Raw genomic sequence first — 21,781 nt, forward strand, 5'->3', positions numbered from 1 at the left:
AGCTGAACCCCCAGGTCCCTCAGCTGTTCCATCACACTTGTGCTCCAGCCCCTCACCAGCTCCGTTCCCTTCTCTGAATGCTGCCCCTAAATCCACCGTTACCCCACCCCAACCTTTTTCCCATCCCCACCGTCACCTTCAGGTTCCCTGTCCCATTCCCCGCCCGGATGGGGTGGGTCGGGGGCCGGTCCCGCCGCTCCCTCCCGCTGTTTACAGCCAACACGACCTGCGGCCGCTGCCGGAGCCGCCGGGGCTGCGGGCGGGGCGGCCCTGGCGGGCCGGGACCGGCTCCGGCCGGCGCGGGGGAATAAAGCCCGTAGTGCTGCCGCCCGCCCCTGCCCGGCTGCGGCTTCGGTCCTGCTCCCGCTGCCGGTCCCGCTGCCGGTCCCGCTGCCGGTCCCGCTGCCGGTCCCGCTGCCGGTCCCGCTGCCGGTCCCGCTGCCGGTCCCGCCGCCGGTCCCGCCGCCGGTCCCGCTGCCGGTCCCGCCATGGCCGCCGCGCAGGTGCAGGCAGCGCGGGCAGCCCTGCCCGCAGCCCGGGAACACGCTCTGGCCGTCACCCGCGACTACAGCAGCAACCCCAGGCTGAGTGAGTGTGGGGGGAAACACGGGGGGGGACACACGGCACCTCTCCGCCCCAGAGCCAGAGAGTCGCCATGGGTGCGCCAGGGTGGCAGGGACAGGGGTGACCCTGGGGCAGACAGGGGTGGCAGGGTTGGGGGGGTGTCACTGGGGCAGACAGGGGTGGCAGGGTTGGGGGGGTGGCCCTGGGGCAGGCAGGGGTGGCAGGGTTGGGGGGGTGGCCCTGGGGCAGGCAGGGGTGGCAGGGTTGGGGGAGTGGCCCTGGGGCAGGCAGGGGTGGCAGGGTTGGGGGGGTGTCACTGGGGCAGGCAGGGGTGGCAGGGTTGGGGGGTGTCACTGGGGCAGGCAGGGGTGGCAGTGTTGGGGGGGTGGCCCTGGGGCAGGCAGGGGTGGCAGGGTTGGGGGGGTGTCACTGGGGCAGGCAGGGCTGGCAGGGATGGGGTGTGACCCTGAGGCAGGCAGACAGGTGGGTGACACTGGGGTGGTGACAGGGATGGGGGGGTGGCACTGAGGTAGGCAGGGATGGGAGGGTGACACTGGGGCAAGCAAAGATGGCAGGGCCGGGGGGTGACAGCGGGGCAGGCAGGGGTGTGGGCTCTGCCGACCCTCCATGTCCCCTGCCTGTGGGCAGCGGTTCTGCCTTCGCTGCCGAGACCCTGGGAGGGAGCACAGGGGCTGTGTGGGTCATACGGGAGGGGACAGGGACTGTCATGAGGCCGGGGGTCTGTCACCCCTCCTGGTGTCTGAGGGGGCTGGGGAGGTGTCACAGCCGCTGAGGGCGGTGGGGGCTGTGTTGGGTGCGGCTGATCCCGTAGCGGTACTGAGGTGCGCTGGGTGCCCTCAGGTGATGGACCCCACCCTGACCCACCGCAGGGGGGGACAAGGTGGAGTCGGCAGCTTGAGACACTGCAGGGAGGGGCCGCTTGTGTGCTGGAGCCTGTGAGGACGGTGGTGGCTGTTGGGGGGACGTCTGTGTGTCCGTGCCGCCAGGGCTGTCTGTGGGTCCATACAGCCTGTGACCACAAAACACCCCGTCCCCGAGCACCACAGGCTCGGAGGCATCAAGGACATTTGCTGTGACCTTTGTGCCTTTGCTGGCGGGTCGGGGTGGCTGGAGGGAGCTTTCCTGTCACCTCCCTCGTCCCCAGCCGGGTGGCTCCAGGCTGGCACGGCCCTGGCTGCACCGTCCCGGTGCGGCTGAGCGCAGCCGGCTCTGCCCGGCCACCCGCCCCTGTTTGCTGTCAACAGGGAGCCGGGAGCAGCCACCCATGGGTGACCTGTCCCCAGTTCACACGGGTGACAGCCAGCCCTTGGCCCCAGGAGGGTCATCGGCTGGGCAGGAGGTGGCTGCAGGGACCCGAGGCTGTTTCTTGTGACATTGGTGGCAGGTCCTACCCTCCCGTTGGCTCCCGGCTGCATCCCACAGGCTCAGGCTCTCGCTGCTGCGGCTGCTCCTTCCTGCACCCACGGGAGACGCTGGGAGAGCAGCTGGACTGGCTCTGCAAAGCCACGTCCAGGCTGGGACTAAGTCCTGCCCCGGGTGTCCTGTCCCCACCGTATGTTGGAGAGGGGTGTGTGAGGGCACATGACAGTGACAAACTGGTGCTCTGCAGCCCTGTGTGCCAGGGGGGTCCTGGCATGGGAGGGAGCACTTGGGACTCCTCCAAAAATGTGCTACAGGGTGATGGTGGGAGACAGGAGGAGGAACCCCAGTGACATGGGAGAGCTGGGGGTGCATCTGGGGTGACATTCGGAGCGGTCAGGGGGAGGTAAATGGAGCGTCCCCCCCAGCACCTGGGCTGGATGGTGCCCTGTGGGTGCAGCGGAGCAGGTTGGGGGGACAGGTGTCTGCCCACCGTGGGTATTGCTGGGGACACCTGCTGAGCTGGGCAGTGTCCCTGCCCCAGGGGTGTCCCTGTGTATGCCACCACCCCAGATGTGTGCCACCTGCCCCACAGCGATGCCAGAGCCCCTCCCCAGCCCCACGGCTGGGAGCCCGGGGTCCCAGAGCCTGGTGGGGCTGCAGGAGCTCTGTGGATCACCAGCCACACCTGCTCACGCAGGGTCACAGAGCAGATCACACAGGTGGGTCCAGGCGGGTTTGAATGTCTCAGAGCAGGAGACTCCACACCCGCTCTGGGCAGCCTGGGCCAGGCTCTGGCACCTCCCAGCAAACAAGTTTCTGCTCATGTTCACATGGAGCCTCCTGTGTTTCAGTCTGTGCCCGTTGCCCCTCACCCTGGCGTTGGGCACCACTGAACAGAGTCTGGTCCATCCTCTGACACCCACCCTGAGATACTGATCCATTGGTCACATCCCTCTCAGCTTCTCTTCTCCACTCAACAGCCCCAGCTCTCTGTGTCTCCTCATCACAAAGATGCTCCAGACCCCTCAGCATCTCTGTGTCCCTCCCTGGACTGTCTCCAGTGATTCCTTGTCCTCCTTAAACTGGGGGGCCCACCATAGGATCCAGTACCCCCAGTATGGGGTCCCAGCAGTGTGTGGTCCCAGCGTGGCACCGCGCACAGGAGCAGCTACATGATCCCCAAATACACCCCACCGTTGGGGGGGACCTTGGGGGCTGTGCAGGCCTGCAGGCAGGAGCAGGCGGAGCTGCCTGTGCCGCTCTGCTGGGGCCGGCTCTCCTGAGAGGCAGGAGAGGTATTAGCAGCTGCTTCCCCGCGCCGCAAATCCATTAGCACAAGCAAGTGGAAGAGGCACTTCTCACCTCCTGCCCTTTGGCTTGACCCATCTTTACGAAAAACAACCCAGTGAACGATGCCGCTGCCTGCACATGGGCTCAGGCTGCTCAGGCAGAGGGGCTGTCCCACAATGCGTCCCCACGGTCCCCAGGGCACAGGCACAGCCTGGGAGCAGCTGCGGGGCTGGGCTGGGAGGGGATAGATGGAGGGGCTGGAGCACAAGTGTGATGGAGCGGCTGAGGGACCTGGGGGGTTCAGCTGGAGAACAGGAGCTGAGGGGAGACCTTCTGATCTCTGAACTGCCTGAAAGGAGCTTGGAGCCAGGGGGGTCGGGCTCTGCTCCCCAGGAACAAGCGCCAGGAGCAGAGGAAACGGCCTCAAGTTGCGCCAGGGGAGGTTGAGGTTGGATGTGGGAACAATTTCTTCCCCAAAGGGCTGTGGGGCATTGAACAGGCTGCCCAGGGCAGTGCTGGAGTCACCAGCCCTGGAGGGCTGGACAGACGGACATGAGGTTCTCAGGACATGGGGCAGGGACAGGGTGGGGTATGGTTGGACTGGATGATCTTGAGGGGCTTTTCCATCCAAAATAATTCTGTGATTCCATGAGCCCGGCCCAAGTACCCAGAGAGGTGGTGGATGAACCATCCCTGAGACATCCCAGGCCAGGCTGGACGGGGCTCTGAGCAACCTGAGCTGGTGCAGATGTCCCTGGCATGTAGGGTGGCACTGGGGGAGCTTTAAGGTCTCTCAGCTCTGTGCACCCCAAACTGTGGTGCTGGGGAGAGGGGGTGGGTGTTCTGGGGGGCTGCATCCACCGTGTCCTGCCTTTGTTTGTCCCCCATGTCCCCAGCCACGCTGCCGGAGCCGTCCTTCCTCCCACCCCCGCACCCCACGGTCCGTCCTGCCGGGGTGGGACCCCCAGCCCCACAGCTCCGCTCTCCATCACTTCCTCCCTCCTCCCGCCCAGCCGGTCGGGGTCCGCAGCCCCGCTCCTCACCGCCCACCCCCAGCTCTGTTTTGTCTGATAGAAAATGCAACAGCAAGCCCAGCATTTTTTCTCCTCGGGGCTGGCTTGTTTGGTTCACGCTCGGCTGGTTCCTGCCATTCTTTGCCGCTCCTCACATGACGTGCAGGTGTGTATGGGAACCCTCGGCCGGCGGGTCCTAATTAGTGGCATAGAGTGTGACCCCCCGCCGGGCTTTTCACCGGCTCCGCCGGGCTGGGACAGGCCGGTGGGTTTGACAGCGCGGCACAAAGTGACACATGGCACAATGGGCAGGTTGCGGAGGGGGGAGAGCTGGTCACTTAGGGACTGTCGGAAAAGTCCCAGGATGGCCACGGGATGGGGCCGGCGGGCGATGGTGGCTCCTGGGGAGGCGCATCCCGGGGACGCTGCTGTCCCCGCGGGATGTGTCACCGCCATGGGGACAGGGACGGGCTGAGCGGGATTTTGAGCTCAAAGTCGCCATCGGGGCTGGATTCGTGCCCCGTCCCGAGAGCAGTGTTTTGGTTAAAAACTAAGCTTGTGGATGATGGGACAGCGAGCAGCACTGGGGATGTGGGATCCATCCAGCCCGGTCCGGAGCAGCCCACGGTCACCCTGCGCTCAGCACACCCACCCTTGGCCCATGGGGCTCCCACCCATTGCTGGGGGGTGCCAGGCGTGGGGCAGTGCAGTGGGATCCCCACCCCGTGATTTGGGGACCCCTGAGACACCTCGTCATCCCGTCCTTGCTCTGGGCTGGGAGGAGAGGGATTTGGGGATTTTGGGGCAGTTTCCAGTCTTTGCTCCGCCGTCCCGTGCCTCCGCCTGCGCGGGGCTGAAGCGGGAGAGGCTGTCGGGGGGGGCTCCACCATGCGAACCCCGGGGGCTGTAATTTGGGGTCGAGGGAACTGCGAAGCCCCTAAGCACGGGTGAGCATCACTCGCCGCACACCCCGTCCTAGAGGCCAAGGTCACCGTCACAGCACAGGTGACAAATTTGTCCCAAATCAACTTCTGCGGAGAGGGAGATACCCTGGGTGGGGTTTTATTCCAGCCCCCCCTCCACGGCCTGGGCTGGAGGAGGGTGGAGCTGGGGCTGCATCCGTCCCCTCGCCGTGGCAGATGGCAGGTCCTGGGACCCCCAGCCGGTCCTGAGACCCCCGGTCCCACCCTGGGACCCCCCGGCCGCTCCCGAACGAGCCCCTCGGCGCACTTTGGCGCAGAGCCCTAAGGCCGGTGTGGGGCTGGGGATGCCCGGGCAGGGGGCTGGGGAGGGCGAGCGGGAGCAATTAGCGGCGGGTGTAGTTGGGTCGGGTCCTCTTTGTCCCCCGGGGGCCCTTTGTGCCCCCCGTCGGTGGCCAGCAGTGCGTGAGTGTCAGGGCTAACGGAGATTGCATCTGACAGGAGCTGTGAATTTGGGGCTGGGGGTGTGGAAAGGCCAGGTTGAAAGCCTTTTTCTTTTCTTTCGGCCCCTCTCCCCCCGCCTGCCGCCCCCCCGAGTCCCGGCCGTGCCCCCCGGCAGCCGCCCGGCCGCAGCCCACCCACCCTGCTCCCCCCCCGGCTTGTTCATAACAGCTCAACGTCTTAATTATCGGAATTAGTGCTTTCCGGTGGCAGGGGCTGCCCCTCCTCTCCTGCCCCGTCCAGCTCCCATTCGCTGCGCTGTCACTTGGTGTCACTGTCGTGATGTCCTTCTCTGTCGCGATAGAGCCCTTTGGGATGGGCACGGGCTGGGGGCTGGAGCGATGCAACAAGTGGGGGCCGGGCCGGGGCTTTGCCCCCATTGCGAGGCCGGGGGCTGTGGGTTCCTTTGTACAAAATGAGACAGTTTTGCAGAAAAGTCTCTTATGTGAGTTTAATTTTCTCGTGATATTGGCCGGGCCTGGGCCAAAGGGCCCCCGGGGGGGCTGGTGAGGTGAAGGGTTTTGTAATGGGCTTTTCAGTGGAAATGGTGAAGCACAGAGAACCGTGGAGCAACGTTTTTATCATCCCCCATGTTCATTTCTCCATGACCAAGTCTGGTTGTCTGTCCCTCCATCCATCTGCTCAGCCATCCAGCTCTCCATCCTCTCCAGCCCCACCACCATCCTCTCCATCCATCTGCACTTCCATCTTATCCATCCCTCCATCCATCCCTCTGTCCATCCCTCCGTCCATCCCTCCATCCATCCATCCTCTGGGGGCTCTGTCCCCCAAAATGCCTTTCCTCGCTGGCCCAGGCTGCTGGGCTGTGGACTCCCCATCTCTGGAGACCTTCGACCAACCCCAGGTGACCCTGCTTGCACCAGGAGAGCTCAGGAGGTCCCTGCCCGTGTCCACCGTGCCGTGACTCGGAGAGCAAGGCCAAATCAGTGTCTCTGGAGCCCAGACCCTTGGGTTACGTTGAGTCACCATCCCTGGAGGTGTTTAAAAGACATGAGATGAGGTTCTCAGGGACATGGTTTAATGGTGGACTTGGCAGTGTTGGGTTAATGGTTGGACTCGATGATCTTAAAGGTCTTTTCTGACCAAAATGACTCTATGATTCTATGATTGCTCCACCCACACTGGGGATGCTGGTGGCATTGCCACCGCCCTACAACCCATCCCTGAAGCAAAGTCACTGTGGGGTAGGAAGGGGACCTGGTGCCAGCTCCTTTATGGACAGACTGATTTGGTTGGAGAGGAGCGCTGGGACAGCCAGCGCTGAGACCCTGCGCTGCCAGGGACCCCCTCCATGCGTCTGCGCCGGGGAACCTTCTCTGCCTCAGTTTCCCTATGAGGAAATGAGAGAAATGGTGCTGCTCTCCTGAGCGATGGTTGGAGGGATAGTATATGTATATATAGATGTTATTTAAAGATGGATGGATGGATGGATGCAGAGCTGGATGGATGGAAAGATGGACGGAAGGAAGAATGGACGGAAGAATGGATGGATGGATGCAGAGCTGGACAAGTGGGTGGATGGATGGAAGACGGGAGGATGGATGGAAGGAAGAATGGATGAATGCAGAGCTGGCTGGATGGATGGATGGATAGATGGACACAGAGCTGGATGCATGGAACACTGACTGGATGGATGGGCAGAGAGCTTGGCCAATGATCCCATGTCACAGCCACAGGTCCCCAAGTGGTGCTCTCAGGGGGTCCGATGCCCTCGGTGGGAGAAGATGCTCTGGTGCGTTGGGAGGGCCGCCCGGAGGGTCCCGAGGGCGCTGGCAGCCGTTGGGGCTGGGCTGGGGACCACCGTGCTCGGGGAGAGGGACGAACCCCTGTCCCTGTCCCACGTGGGTGGCTCCCCAACAGCTGGGACTGCAGAGGGGACGGGGCGGGGGAGAAGAAAAGAGCCCAACAAAACCTCCCAGGGGATGGGAAGCGGCGGCGGATATTTGTGAAGGAGCTGGAAGGGGAAATAAAAGGCTGAACGGTCCCTTTGGGAAGAAAGGGGACAAAGGCGGGGAGGTTGGTGGCCGAGAGGCAGCTCCGGCGTGTCAGCCCCCCAGGCTGCTGAATGGGCAGCCAGCGGGAACGGGGCGTAATTGGGTAACGGGGAGAAGGCTAATTGTGAAAACAGCGGGGATGACAAAAACGGGGCACAGGCCGGGTGAGGGACGCGGGACGTGGGGTGGCCAGGGATGGGTGCTCCCCACCACAGGATGCAGCCGGCGAGGGGCAAATGGGACAAATCTCCCCAAAATGGATTTTATAGGGCTGGTCTGACTGGGATGCACCCTGGGAGCTGTGCTGGTGCTGGTATCACTGAGAGGTGCTGCCAGGATGCTGGGGCATGGGGACCCGCATCCCGTGGGGACCCACATCCCATGGGGACCCGCATCCCGTGGGGACCAGCATCCCCTGGGGATCCACATCCCATGGGGACCCGCATCCCACGGGGACCTGCATCCTGTGGGAACCCCTATCCTGCAGGAACCCGCATCCCATGGGGACCAGCATCCCATGGGGATTCACATCCCATGGGGACCTGCATCCCTCGGGGACCTGCATCCTGTGGGGACCCCTATCCTGCAGGAACCCGCATCCCATGGGGACCTGCATCCTGCAGTGACCCGCATCCCGTGGGGACCCACATCCCGTGGGGACCTGCATCTTGCAGTGACCTGCATCCTTGCAGTGACCTGCATCCCATGGGGACCCACATCCTGCAGGGACCCGCATCCCAGGGGGAAACCCATCCCATGCAAACTCCCATCCCATGGAGACCTGCATCCTGTGGGGACATGAATCCTGCAGGGACCCACATCCCATGGGGACCCTTATCCCATGGGGACCTGCATCCCGCAGCCGCGGCAGGGACCACCCATCCCCACGGCGATGCCAGCCAGCTGGCCCGGCCTCTCCAATCGGATTAGGATCATGAGGAAATGAGAGAGCCCGGTGTGAGAAGAGAGGGCAGGAGGGCTGAAAGGGCCCGGCGGGGTCAGCGAAGCCAGGCCCCGCCATGGCAGGCGTTTATGGCATTTGACACATCGGAAAAATGATCAAGGAGCGGCTTAGAGCCGGATCAGTTCCCCAGCACCTGCACCCGCCTGGGAAGCTGCTCCTGACCCTGCGCGGGGACCTGCTGCCTCTCGCTGGGCTCCCGCACCCGTTCCTCCCCGTTTGTCACAGAGCCCCAGACCAGTGGTCACAGAGCAGATCACGCAGGATCCCAGAGCAGATCACACAGGGTCACCAGAGCAGATCACACAGGATCCCAGAGCAGATCACGCAGGTGGGTCCAGGTGGGTTTGAATGTCTCAGAGCAGGAGACTCCACACCCGCTCTGGGCAGCCTGGGCCAGGCTCTGGCAAAGACGTTTCTGCTCATGTTCAGGTGGAGCCTCCTGTGTTTCAGTCTGTGCCCGTTGCCCCTCACCCTGGCGTTGGGCACCACTGAACAGAGTCTGCTCCATCCTCTGACACCCACCCTGAGATATTGATCCATTGGTCACATCTCTCTCAGCTTCTCTTCTCCACTCAACAGCCCCAGCTCTCTGTGTCTCCTCATCACAAAGATGCTCCAGACCCCTCATTCCCACTACAGACTCATGAGACAAGTGGAAAACTCAGAGAAAACTAAGAAATAATCTATGATCTGACATCAGACGAGCTGTGCGAACTTGTCACCATTCCCTGCTGCTGGGCAGCAACTCCCATCTTCCCAGTCCTCAAAACGTCCCTAAAGATGAAAACGTCCCTAAAGAAGAAGCAAATATAAATTGCCAGAGCTCCGTGGAAGAATATGGGTTGTGTTTTAGATGTCTCCCTTCTGTAACCTCAGATTATTAGTGTTCTTCACTGTTGTTAATGGCAGGAACGGTGATTGTGAACTGCAGTCAGGCTCACAAGGTCCCACAATCAGTAGCCACGGGGCACGTTCCTCCTGAACCCGCTCGGGATGTTTTACCTTCCCCAGCTTGAAGGCTCCACATTTTTGAGTGTTTTTAGGTTGGCCGGTTCTCTACCAAACCAGATTTCCTCCTGGATTCCTCGTGTTGGAGCTGCTGCTGCTCCGCGCTGGGTTCTCCAGCGGTTCCTTCTGCGACTTGTCATCCTTGCCATCCTCTCCTCATGTCCCCGCTGCCTCCGGTTGTCCCCGGGGTCTGCATTGTCACTTAGGAGAGGTGACATCCCCAGCAGCCTGAACGCAGCACTGAGTCCCTGTCACCCCGATGTCCCCTCCCGAGCTGTGGGGTCCCCGGCAGCACCCGTGGCCACCAGGCAGCGTCACCCTGCGGGCGCTCGGACCTTATTTGGTGGTGGTGTTGTTGTTTGGGTGTTTTCTGTGTTTGGTTTGGGGGTATTTTGGTGTGTGGGTTGTTCTTTGCTGTGTTGGGTTTGGTTGGGCTGGGTTTGTGTTTCCATTTGTTCATTTTCGTTTGATTTGCTTTTGGAGGACGGCGGTTTGTGTGTGTGCCTGTGGGTTTGTTTGCGTTTGGTTTGGGGTTTTGTTTCGTTTGGTTTTGTTTGATTTTGTGGGTTTGTTTGTTCATTTTCCATCTGGTTTTTGTTTGGTGTTTGTTTTATTGCTCGGTTGGGGTTTTTTTAAGCAAAATCCTGGTGTACTGAAGAGCTGTGCTTAGTGAGAGAAGCCATTGACTTGCCGCTGCACCCCGGATTTCACTGTCCCCCCCTTCTGTACCTTCATTTCTATTGAAATGAACCGAAATGGAAGGAATTCAGGAAAAGCCCCGTTCCCCGCAGGATGGAGGTTCCGGGGCTCCGGTTTAGCCGCTGCCAGTCACTGGGGCTGCCACTGGGAGGACTGGGACAGTGGGAATGGCGCGGGTGGGACCGATCCTGCCCTGGGAGGAGCGTCCCCAGCTTCGGGGACTGACAGTGTGTGTCCCCCCCAGCCTACCAGACGGTGTGTGGTGTCAACGGGCCCCTGGTGGTGCTGGACAATGTGAAGGTAGGACCCTGCGGGTGACGAGGGGACACCTCGGCGGTGTCACTTTGGATGTGCGGGGACCGCTGTGCAATGGGGGGGTGCAATGGGGAGCGTGTCCCTGTCCCCTGGGCTGTCCCCTGGGCTGTCCCCTGGGCTGTCCCCTCCTCTCTGGGGTCTATCAGGCGGCTCCGAGCTCCCTCCTCTGGACACGGCCGGGAGCAGAGCCCCTGTGCTGCTGTCCCCGTCCCTGTGCTGCTGTCCCCTGTGCTGCTGTCCCGTGTCCGGCTGTCCCTGTCCCCTATGCTGCTGTCCCCTGTGCTGCTGTCCCTGTCCCTGTGCTGCTGTCCCGTGTCCGACTGTCCCTGTCCCCTGTGCTGCTGTCCGTGTGCTGCTGTCCCTGTCCTCTGTGCTCCTGTTCCCTGTGTTCCTGTCCCTGTGCTGCTGTCCCTTGTGCCCCTGTCCCTTGTGCTCTTGTCCCTGTCCCTTGTGCTCCTGTCCCTGTCCCCTGTGCTGCTGTCCCTGAGCTCCTGTCCCCTCTGCTCCTGTCCCTGTCCTCTGTGTCCCTGTCCATGTCCTCTGTGCCAGCCTGAGCTCCTGTCCCCTGTGCCAGCCTGAGCTCTGGTTCCTGTCCCTTGTCCCCTGCACCTCTCCCCAGGATCTGGTTGCTGTCCCCTGTGTCCCTATCCAAGCTTGGACTTGTGTTTGCTGTCCCTTGTGCCCCCACCTGAGCTCCAGTTCCTGTCCCTTGTCCCCTGTGCCCCTGCCCAAGCTCCAGCTCCTGTCCCTTGTCCCCTGTGCCCCTGCCCAAGCTCCAGCTCCTGTCCCTTGTCCTCTGTGCTCCCACCTGAGCTCCAGTTCCTGTCCCTTGTCCCCTGTGCCCCCACCTGAGCTCCAGTTCCTGTCTCTTGTCCCCTGTGCCCCTGCCCAAGCTCCAGCTCTGAGCAAGGTCACATCCCAAACCCCAGTTCAGCCTGGCCCCACACCGGGTGGCACCTCGGTGTCACCCTGCCTGTCCCTGCTCCCGGCGCAGGGCTGGGCTCACCTGGGTGGCCACCAGGCCAGCCGGGACCATCCGAGGGCCTTTGTTGCCCGGTGCCTGGTTTCTGTGGCCCCTTTCATGGCCAGCCTGGCAGGATGGAAATCCAGCAGCTCAGTTAAAGAGCCGGGCCATGGCGGGGTTTCCTCCGCTTTGTTGTCCTTTATGCAAAGGTCTTTACAGCAGAATTAAAGTCCAAAGTTCACAGCGACGGAGCCAGCGCTGGTGGCTGGGAGCGAGGAGGAGGAGGAGGAAGAGGAGATGGAAGAGAGCAGGGCTGGGCAGATGTGCTCATGGAGCAAAGCCCCTCGGACATTGTCCCCTGAGCAGGATGTGTCCCTCAGCCAAGGGGCTGCAGAAGTGCTGCCTCCACCCCCCTGGGGGTCGTGGCTGGGGGGGTTCCCTGGGGGTGTCACCAGCTCCGTGGGGTTTATCCAGGGCTGTGGATGCTCTTTGGGCAGCTCTCGGAGATGCTGCTCGTACAGATGATGGGTCTGTCTGCTCCTGGCATCCTGCAGTGCTGGGGAAACTGAGGCACGGAGCAGTGCCACAGCTCTGGGGTGGGGTGAGGACAGGCAGCACCTTCCCCAAGACACCTCCTGCCGGGGCTGGCAGGTCCTGCCTGTTGGCATCAGCTGCTGAATGTCCCCGCGGTGTTTGGTGGCTTCAGGGAGCACGAATCCCCAACCACAGGAAGGGAAACTGAAGCAGCACTGGCAGACAGGCCCGTGCAGGCAGGGGCTGCAAAGGGTGGTGTCGGGTCTCCCCCCCATCTCACCTGTCCCTGTCCCTCCAGTTTGCCCAGTACGCCGAGATCGTGAACTTCATGCTGCCCAACGGCACCAGCCGCAGCGGGCAGGTCCTGGAGGTCATGGGCTCCAAAGCCATCGTCCAGGTGAGCCCAGGCGGGGGACACAGGGACAGGGGCCACGGTGGCACAGGGGACACACGCGTGCTGCATGGTCTGGGGCTCTGTCCCCCTCCAGCGGCGGCTGCCGCAGCCGGGCTCTGGTCGCGGCTGTCACAGGCTGTGGGGCCGGTGTTTGGGGACGGGCGGGGTCTGGGGACAAGCAGTGTCCTGGGACAGGCGGGACGGAGCTGGTGCTGTGACACCGGCGGGGACAAAGCTGTGCCAGCCCTCGCACCCTCAGCTCCGAGCAGGTACCAGGTTCCAAACGCCACCGTCTGCGCCACCGCAGCGGGATGGGGGGCGACGTGGGCACGACCCTCTGCTGGGTCCCTGTCCTGCTGTCCCCAACCTCCCCTCGCCCCAGCTGCCCACCCAGGCCTCTCCATTTCCCCAGCTGGGTGACACCGCAGCCTCCTCGGGACCCCTCGCTCTCCCTGGGCTGCCCCCCGCTCCATCCCAGGACCCCCCCGCCATCCCCCCGTGGCCACCAGCCGGGACCGGGGGTTCGCGGGGTTCCCGCCCCCCCCAAACCGGTTCAGCCAAGTGGGGTTTCACCGGGAGCACCGGGGCCGTTTGGGGCCGTCCTGCCTAATTAGCCCAGGTCCCCTCTAATCAGCTCGGGGGGGCTGCAGAGCTGCCGGCGAGCGGTCAAACCTCCCCCTCGCTTAATGCCGCCCGGACCTCTGCAGCGCCCTTGTAATCCTATTAGGGAGTCAGCCCGGGAGGCGAGAAAACGGGGAAAAAGGGGAAAAAAGAGGATCTTTTTGCAGCAGCAGCTTTGGGGGGGGGCGAGCTGCACCCGCCCCCCCCAGGCGGGTGCTGTGGCCGTCACCCCCCCAGCGGGTGCCCCCGGCTTCCCCAAGGCATTGCCCTGCTCCCGGAGGCCACACGGCTCTAATTAAAGCAGCGATCTGGAGGTTAATTAATACAAATGGTGTCAAATATTATACGGATCAAAAATGCCTTCGGTTGCCCTGCCCGAGGCCCTTCTGCTGCTCTCGTTGCATTCAGGAGAGCGTGAACCCCCCCTCCCCAGCTCTCCCCAAAGCCAAAGGAGTTTTCTTAACCCCGGGCTGCCCCCCCCCGCTTTTATCACCTCTCCGTGACGGGTTTTTCGGGTGAGCGCGGATCACATCACCTCCCCGCGGAGACCGGCCCCCCCCGCTAATCCCCGCTAATTGCCCCCCCCGGCTCTGCCCCGGGGTGTCCGCAGGTGTTTGAAGGGACATCTGGGATCGACGCCAAGAAAACCTCCTGCGAGTTCACCGGGGACATCCTGCGCACCCCGGTTTCCGAGGACATGCTGGGTAAGCGCGGCCCCCCCCGCGGAGCCCCCGCACCGCTCGGTGTGATAGGGTCACCCGGCAGCCGGGGGGGACACGGGTATTTTGGGGGTGTCGAGGTCCTGAGGTTGTGTCCAGGCGACAAGCATGTCCCCAGTCCTGGGGGTGTCGCCTCCAGCACGGGGTGACGGTCACCTGCCTACTCGGCTTAAACGTCCCGCTGGGTCCCCTCTGCTCAATTATCCCAGTAGAAAAAGCCTGGCCTGGCCTGGGAGAGGTTGTGCCCTTAACACTTTCGTTGCCTTGAACTTGGGAGAGCTGGGGGCTGCCCGTCCCCTCTGAGCCCCGAGACGCGGCCACGCGTGAGGCCACCCCTGTCCCCACGGGGACACCTGCCCGGGCAAAGCTGGGTGCTGGCACCCCCCCCCAGCACCCCAGTTTAAGCTCAGCCCAAGCCCTTCCTCCCCAGCTCCCAGCCCTGTGAGAGGCTCCGGAGGGTCCCGCAGCCCCCGGGGCTCGCAGGGGTCACCGCTGGTGACAGTTGTGGCTCGGGGTCCCCGCGGAGGGACCTCGGCTGGCACAGGGGATCGCTGCCCGGACGGGGTCCGAGTGTCACCTGCAATCTCTGTCCCCTCAGCGCTGCAAAGGGCAGCGGGAAAGGGCAGCGGGGACACGTGTCGAGCGCGGTGACAACCGGACAGGGCCCTGGCGGGGACCACCGGCTCCCTTCCCTGCCAGGGTCCCCCTTGTTCCCACGCGTGAGCAGACGGGGTGCGCAGAGTCCATCCTGAGCTGCCCTGCAAAACCTCCCTGCCCCTGTTTTGGGGGGGGTTTCCCCTTCCCCTCCCCCCCCAAACCAGGCTGGGGTCCCCCGGTTGCACTGTCCCCCCTCCTATCCCCCCTCCCTGTTTGCGGCAGACGTGGGTGCCGGTGAAGTTCAAGGTTACTGACCTTTCATGCTCCGCGCTCCCGCATCCCGGCCCCCCCATCACCCTGATCCGCTCTGACAGCGGCGACGCTGCCCGGCCCGGGGGGGGGACCCCGAGAACGTCCCACAGGGACGGCAGCGGTACAGGGGGGGTGCCGGGCGGGGACGCGGTGGCACATCGGCTTCACCGCCATCGATCCCGCGGCTCGGAGCGGGTCGATGAGGATGAGGGTGAGCGCTGATGCGGAGGCTCTCTGGGAGCATTGTGCCCCCCCTCCCCCCGGGCGGCATGGGGGGGCTCGGTGTCACCCCACTTGCAGGGGACCCGAAGGGGGAGGGGATGGAAGGTGGCTCGAGTGGCATGGGGGGGACTCTGGGGACCTATGTCCCCCAGCCCTCGGGTGCCGCACTCCCCGCCCCCCGCCAGGCGGTGACATGGGGACACCTTGTCCCCCGGCCTTGAGGGGGCGCTGTGGGACACAGCCCTGGGGGTCCCTACAGCCACCTCGGGTGCAAAGTCCTCTGCTCCCCACCCCCTGCCACCCACCCCCCGCGATGTCCCCTGCCACCCACGGGTGCTGCCCATGTCGCTGGTTTCCCGTGCCTGGGGGTACTCGCAGGGAAAGCCCCGCAGTGACACAGACCTGCCCGTCCCCGCACGGGAACAGGGACGGGATGGTGGCCCTGCCCGGTGACTCCGCGCCGGGCTGGTCCTGCTCCCCGCCGGTGCGTTCTGGGGGGCCGAGCATCCCTCTTTTTGCAGGTCGGGTGTTCAACGGATCCGCCAAACCCATCGACAGCGGCCCCCCCGTGATGGCCGAGGACTTTCTGGACATTAACGGTGACAAACCGGGCACAGCCGCGGGGGGGGGTTGGGGACACCCCGGGGTCTGGTGACAACCCCGTGCCCTGATGGCCAGAGCAGCCCCGCGGTGCCGCCCCCACCCCAGCTCCCGGGGGGGTCCGTTTGTCCCCATCGGGTACCCTGGGGGGTTGCGGGTGCAGGGTGGGGGGTACCTGGTGATCCCCTCCCACGCCAGGGCTGCTGGGGGGGACTGCCCTGGTCCTTACCTCCAGCAGCTCATTTTTGGTACCATTGGGGTGAGTCCTGCGCTTTGGGGTGCCCCCCCCCGGGTGCCTTATTCACCCCCCAGGCCAGCCCATCAACCCCCACGGCCGCATCTACCCCGAGGAGATGATCCAGACGGGGATCTCGCCCATCGACGTGATGAACAGCATTGCCCGCGGGCAGAAGATCCCCATCTTCTCGGCCGCCGGGCTCCCCCACAACGAGGTGGGGTGTCACAGGGGTTCCTGACCCCCCCAGCCCTGCAGGGTGACGGGCTGCTGCATGCGGGAGAAGGGAAGGCCACCTTTCCCCGTGCCTCAGTTTCCCCATCTGCACAAGCGAGGGGGTAGAGCAAACCCCACTGTGCCAAGAGCTGCGTGGGGTGGGGGGGTGATGTGGAGTGCCTGTGGGATTGGGGGTCACAGACCCACCCCCCCAGAACAGCTGGTGGTGCGATGGGATGGAGAAGCATCCCTGACAGATGGAGGGGAACCGCAGTCACAGCTGCCATGTCACAACAAGGGGACACGGCTGGTGGGGGGTGGCGCTGGTCCCCCCCGCGGGCTGGGTGACATCTGGGGGTGCTGGTGTCCGTCCTGGGGTCCTGGTTGTTCACCCCACCTCCATCCCCAGCACCCCCTGCCCTTTGCTGCCACGGGGGCCAGATCCTGGTCCTGGGCGGGGCTGTGAGCCCTCGGGGAGATTGTCACCCCATGCCACCCCCCGTCCCCCCGCAGATCGCGGCGCAGATCTGCCGTCAGGCCGGCCTGGTGAAGAAGTCCAAGGACGTGGTGGACTATCACGAGGACAACTTCGCCATCGTCTTCGCTGCCATGGGGGTGAGCGGGGATGGGGGGTGGACGGCACAGCCTCACAGCGGGGAGCCCCAGCCCCACAGGACAGCTTTGCTGCTGCCTCGTCCCCCTGCCTCCGTTGCCCCAAGCATTCCTCTCCTCCGCCCGGCAGGTGAACATGGAGACGGCTCGTTTCTTCAAGTCGGACTTCGAGGAGAACGGCTCCATGGACAATGTCTGCCTGTTCCTCAACCTGGCCAATGACCCCACGTGAGTCAGGCCATGGGTCCAGCTGTCCTCCTCCTCCTCCTCCTCCTCCTTCTCCTCCTCTTTTCTCCCTCTCCTTTTCTACTTCATCTCTCCTTCATCTCTCCTTCTCCTTCTCCTTCTCCTTCTCCTTCTCCTTCTCCTTCTCCTTCTCCTTCTCCTTCTCCTTCTCCTTCTCCTTCTCCTTCTCCTTCTCCTTCTCCTTCTCCTTTTCTCCTTCTCCTTCTCCTCCTTCTCCTTCTCCTTCTCCTTCTCCTTCTCCTTCTCCTTCTCCTTCTCCTTCTCCTTCTCCTTCTCCTTCTCCTTCTCCTTCTCCTTCTCCTTCTCCTTCTCCTTCTCCTTCTCCTTTTCTCCTTCTCCTTCTCCTTCTTCTTTCTCCTCCTCCTCCTCTTTCTTAACTTTCTCCTCTTCCTCCTCCCTCTCCTCCTCCTCCTCCTCCTCCTCCTCCTCCTTCTCCTCCTCTTTTCTCCCTCTCCTTTTCTACTTCATCTCTCCTTCTCCTTCTCCTTCTCCTTCTCCTTCTCCTTCTCCTTCTCCTTCTCCTTCTCCTTTTCTCCTTCTCCTTCTTCTTTCTCCTCCTCCTCCTCTTTCTTAACTTTCTCCTCTTCCTCCTCCCTCTCCTCCTCCTCCTCCGTCCTACAGGGTGCTGAGTTCCTTGGGCTCCACCATGTGCCCCCCCGGCTCCCCCAAACTTGTCCCAGTGCTGGGACGGGGGGTGACCTCCAGTGGGGTTCAGTGAGGGGCACAATGTGGGGGGTGTGTAGCATGGGCTGGGTGGCCTCTGTTGTGGAACTAGAGGCACCCTCTGGGAAGGACTGGGTGACCCCCCATTGTCGAGACACCCTCCCCAGCCATTGCCCAGTCCCAGCTCAAGCACCCCAAGATCTGGGGTCCCTGGGGGTGCCCGACCCCTTGCCCACAGCCAGTGTGGCTCAGCCCCAGGCGGGTGCCCGCCGGGCTCGGGGGTGCTGTGTGGGGCGGGGGGACCGGGGGTACCCAGCCTGCGTCCCTGGCAGGATCGAGCGGATCATCACCCCCCGGCTGGCGCTCACCACCGCCGAGTTCCTGGCCTACCAGTGCGAGAAGCACGTGCTGGTGATCCTGACCGACATGAGCTCCTACGCCGAGGCGCTGCGGGAGGTCAGCAGCCCCCCCCCCGGTCCCTCCTGGTCCCCTGGACCCTCCCCGTGGGGCAGGGGGTGCGACTGCCCTGGGGGGTGCCCAGGAAACCTGAATAATTGGGGCGCCCAGGGTGCTGGAGACACTTGAGGTGCTCAGGGTACTGCAGGTGCTCGGGGCACCCGGGATATTTGAGGTACTTGGGGTGCTGGGGGTTCCCAAGATACTTGGGGTGCCCAGGGTGCTGGATATGTTTGGGGTACCCAGGATACTGGGGATGCTTGGAGTCCCCACGATGCTGGGGATGACTGAGGTACCCAGGGCACTGGGAGTACTTGGGGTGTCCAGGATATTTGGGTGCTCAGGGTGCCCTGGATACTTGGGATAATTGGGGTGTCCAGGATACTTTAGATGCTCGGGGTGCCCTGGGTTCTTGGGGTACTCACGGTGTCCAGGATGCTCAGGAAATTTGGGGTAATTGGGGTGTCCAGGGTGCTGCAGGTGCTTGGGGTGCCTGGGATATTTGGGGTGCCAGGATATTTGGGGTACTTGCAGTGCTGGGGGTGTTTGGGGTGCCCAGGATACTTGGGATGCCCAGGGTGCCCAGGATGCTGGGGGTGCTTGAGGTGCCCAGGATACTTGGGGTGCTGCAGTACTTGGGGTGCTTGAGCCCCCTCCAGCACCAGGTACTTGGGGTGCTGGACCCCCCAGCCCCATCCAGCCCCGTCCCGCAGGTCTCAGCCGCACGGGAGGAGGTTCCCGGCCGCCGCGGCTTCCCCGGCTACATGTACACGGACTTGGCCACCATCTACGAGCGCGCGGGGCGCGTGGAGGGCAGGAACGGCTCCATCACCCAGATCCCCATCCTCACCATGCCCAACGACGGTCAGTGACACAGGGGACACGGGGGACCCTGGGAAGTGCGCAGCGCCAGCGCCGTGTCCGCGCCGCGCCGGGAAATGCGAACCTGGTTTGGTTTGACGCAGTTTTTGGGGGAGCTTCCCTCCCTGGGGCTGTGCTGCTCTGGTCACCCCCCGGCTCGGGGCACGGCCACCTCACAGGGGGCCAGGCACATTTTTGGGGCTCACAGCACCCGCTTGTCCCCCAGACATCACCCACCCCATCCCCGACCTGACGGGTTTCATCACCGAGGGGCAGATCTACGTGGACCGGCAGCTCCACAACAGGCAGGTCGGTCCCCGTGTCCCTTCCCAGCCCCGTGTCACAGTGGTGCAGGGACAGATATGGCCCCAAGGGGTCTGGAAACCCCTGGGATGGGGGGTGTTGAGGGCAGGGGGACCGGGGGGGTGACAGTCCCCTTGCCTGTGTGGGTGACCATTTTGGGGGGTGCCCTCTCCCCACGCAGATCTACCCCCCCATCAACGTGCTGCCCTCCCTGTCCCGTCTGATGAAGTCGGCCATCGGGGAGGGCATGACCAGGAAGGACCATGGGGACGTCTCCAACCAGCTGGTACGGACTGGGTGGCACGGGGGGGGTCACGGGGAGGGGGATCATTTGTCACTTCAAAGCCCTTCACCCCTGCGTGGGGCTGGGATCTTGCTGCCCATCATGGACTCAAAACACTTAATTTTGGCACCTCCTTGACGTGGGAGGGCAGTTTGGGATGGGGTGGGAGTCCAGGGGGCCCAAAGCCCCAAAATGGGGGGGCAGAGCTGTAGCTTGTCCTGCAGCAGGAATCCCAGGCTGACAGCACACAGCGTTTTTTCCCTGCAGCATATATTATTATACAGAGTATAATATATTGTAAGATACTCTATATATTACAATATGTTACATATAAATATTATATATTATAATATATTATATAGAATATAATTATATATTGTTGTGGATGCTGCAGAGAGCAGAGGGCTTTGAAAAGGACTGGCAAACTGGCCAAGCCTGGGCACATAGACCCTGCTCAGGGTGTCCCCAAAGCACAGGGTGTCCCCAAGGCACAGGGTGACCCCAAGACGTGAGGAGTCTCCAAAGCTCGGGGTGTCCCCAAAGTGCAGGGTGTCCCCAAATCACAGGGTGTCCCCAAGGCGCAGGGTGTCCCCAAGACATGAGGAGTCTCCAAAGCTCAGGGTGTCCCCAAGGCGCAGGGTGACCTCAAGGCACAGGGTGTCCCCAAGACAGGAGGAGTCTCCAAAGCTCAGGGTGTCCCCAAGGCGCAGGTTGACCTCAAGGTACAGGGTGTCCCCAAGACATGAGGAGTCTCCAAAGCTCAGGGTGTCCCCAAGGCGCAGGGTGACCTCAAGGCACAGGGTGTCCCCAAGACAGGAGGAGTCTCCAAAGCTCAGGGTGTCCCCAAGGCGCAGGTTGACCTCAAGGTACAGGGAGTCTCCAAAGCTCGGGGTGTCCCCAAAGTGCAGGGTGTCCCCAAATCACAGGGTGTCCCCAAGGCGCAGGGTGTCCCCAAGACATGAGGAGTCTCCAAAGCTCAGGGTGTCCCCAAGGCGCAGGGTGACCTCAAGGCACAGGGTGTCCCCAAGACAGGAGGAGTCTCCAAAGCTCAGGGTGTCCCCAAGGCGCAGGTTGACCTCAAGGTACAGGGTGTCCCCAAGACATGAGGAGTCTCCAAAGCTCAGGGTGTCCCCAAGGCGCAGGGTGACCTCAAGGCACAGGGTGTCCCCAAGACAGGAGGAGTCTCCAAAGCTCAGGGTGTCCCCAAGGCGCAGGTTGACCTCAAGGTACAGGGTGTCCCCAAGACATGAGGAGTCTCCAAAGCTCGGGGTGTCCCCAAAGTGCAGGGTGTCCCCAAATCACAGGGTGTCCCCAAGGCGCAGGGTGTCCCCAAGACATGAGGAGTCTCCAAAGCTCAGGGTGTCCCCAAGGCGCAGGGTGACACAGCCGGGCAGCAAACACCTGTGCAAAGGCTGGTGTCACCGAAGCTGGGCGGGGGTCCCTGCGCTGCTGCGCTGCCCGGCGGGTGTCATTGTGTCCGTCTGTCCCACTGTCCCCGCAGTACGCCTGCTATGCCATCGGGAAGGACGTGCAGGCCATGAAGGCGGTGGTGGGGGAAGAGGCGCTCTCGGCTGATGACCTGCTCTACCTGGAGTTCCTGCACAAGTTCGAGAAGCAATTCATCAGCCAGGGTGAGAGAGCAGCCGGACCCTCCTGGAGCCAGGACGGGGGCTTGGGGGTCTGGACCAGCCCCCCACATCTCCCCGCTCCTGCATCTCCCTTCCCTGCGTCTTCTCGCAGGTCCCTATGAGAACCGGAGCATCTTCGAGTCGCTGGACATCGGGTGGCAGCTGCTGCGCATCTTCCCCAAGCAGCTGCTCAAGCGCATCCCCGAGAACATCCTGGCCGAGTTCTACCCGCGGGAGGCCAAGGCGCCCGACCAGGGACCGGCCAGCACCGCGCTGTGACCCCGGCTCTGCGCAGCCCCCACGCCTCCATGGGCCACCCAAGGGGCCCTGGGGGGCTGGATCCGCTGCCGGGAGGATGTGGGTCCTTGGTGAGAAACTCGTCCTCGCTCAATAAACCAGCGTGGTCACCAAAGCCCCTCCGTGCTCTCGTGTTTCCCACTGCGGCCGTTCCTCTCCCACCCCGGGGCAGCTTTTGAATTTCGAGATGTTCTTGGAGGTGTAAGGGCCGTGCGGGAAGGAGCTGGTGGGCTTTGAGATCTGTGGTTGGACTCAATGAGCTGAAGGGTGTTTTGCAGACTAAGCCATTTTATGAGCTGAGCATCTCCCCGGGGCAGAGCGAGTTTCGGTTCCTGGTGGCTGTTGC

The 21,781-nt window shown here is 63.2% G+C and overlaps 1 protein-coding gene across 2 annotated transcripts; it reads left to right on the forward strand.

The window, feature by feature from the left end:
* Positions 1-209: 209 nt before the first annotated feature.
* On the forward strand, positions 210-21,550 carry ATP6V1B1 (ATPase H+ transporting V1 subunit B1). 2 transcript variants are annotated; one of them, XM_065060126.1, is made up of 14 exons: positions 210-588; positions 10,602-10,657; positions 12,469-12,567; positions 13,796-13,889; positions 15,557-15,634; positions 15,948-16,087; positions 16,600-16,701; positions 16,829-16,926; positions 17,940-18,063; positions 18,777-18,927; positions 19,151-19,233; positions 19,409-19,513; positions 21,012-21,141; positions 21,251-21,550. In XM_065060126.1, exons 1-14 carry the CDS (start codon positions 489-491, stop codon positions 21,415-21,417), a joined length of 1,527 nt encoding a protein of 508 aa, XP_064916198.1. In that variant the 5' UTR covers positions 210-488; the 3' UTR covers positions 21,418-21,550. The 2 variants fall into 2 exon arrangements, with proteins under 2 accessions (XP_064916198.1, XP_064916199.1); XM_065060127.1 differs by lacking the exon at positions 210-588 and adding an exon at positions 4,308-4,416.
* The last annotated feature ends 231 nt before the right edge of the window (positions 21,551-21,781 follow it).

This window comes from Columba livia, chromosome 4 (assembly GCF_036013475.1).
Source record: "Columba livia isolate bColLiv1 breed racing homer chromosome 4, bColLiv1.pat.W.v2, whole genome shotgun sequence".
Taxonomy (NCBI): domain Eukaryota; kingdom Metazoa; phylum Chordata; class Aves; order Columbiformes; family Columbidae; genus Columba; species Columba livia.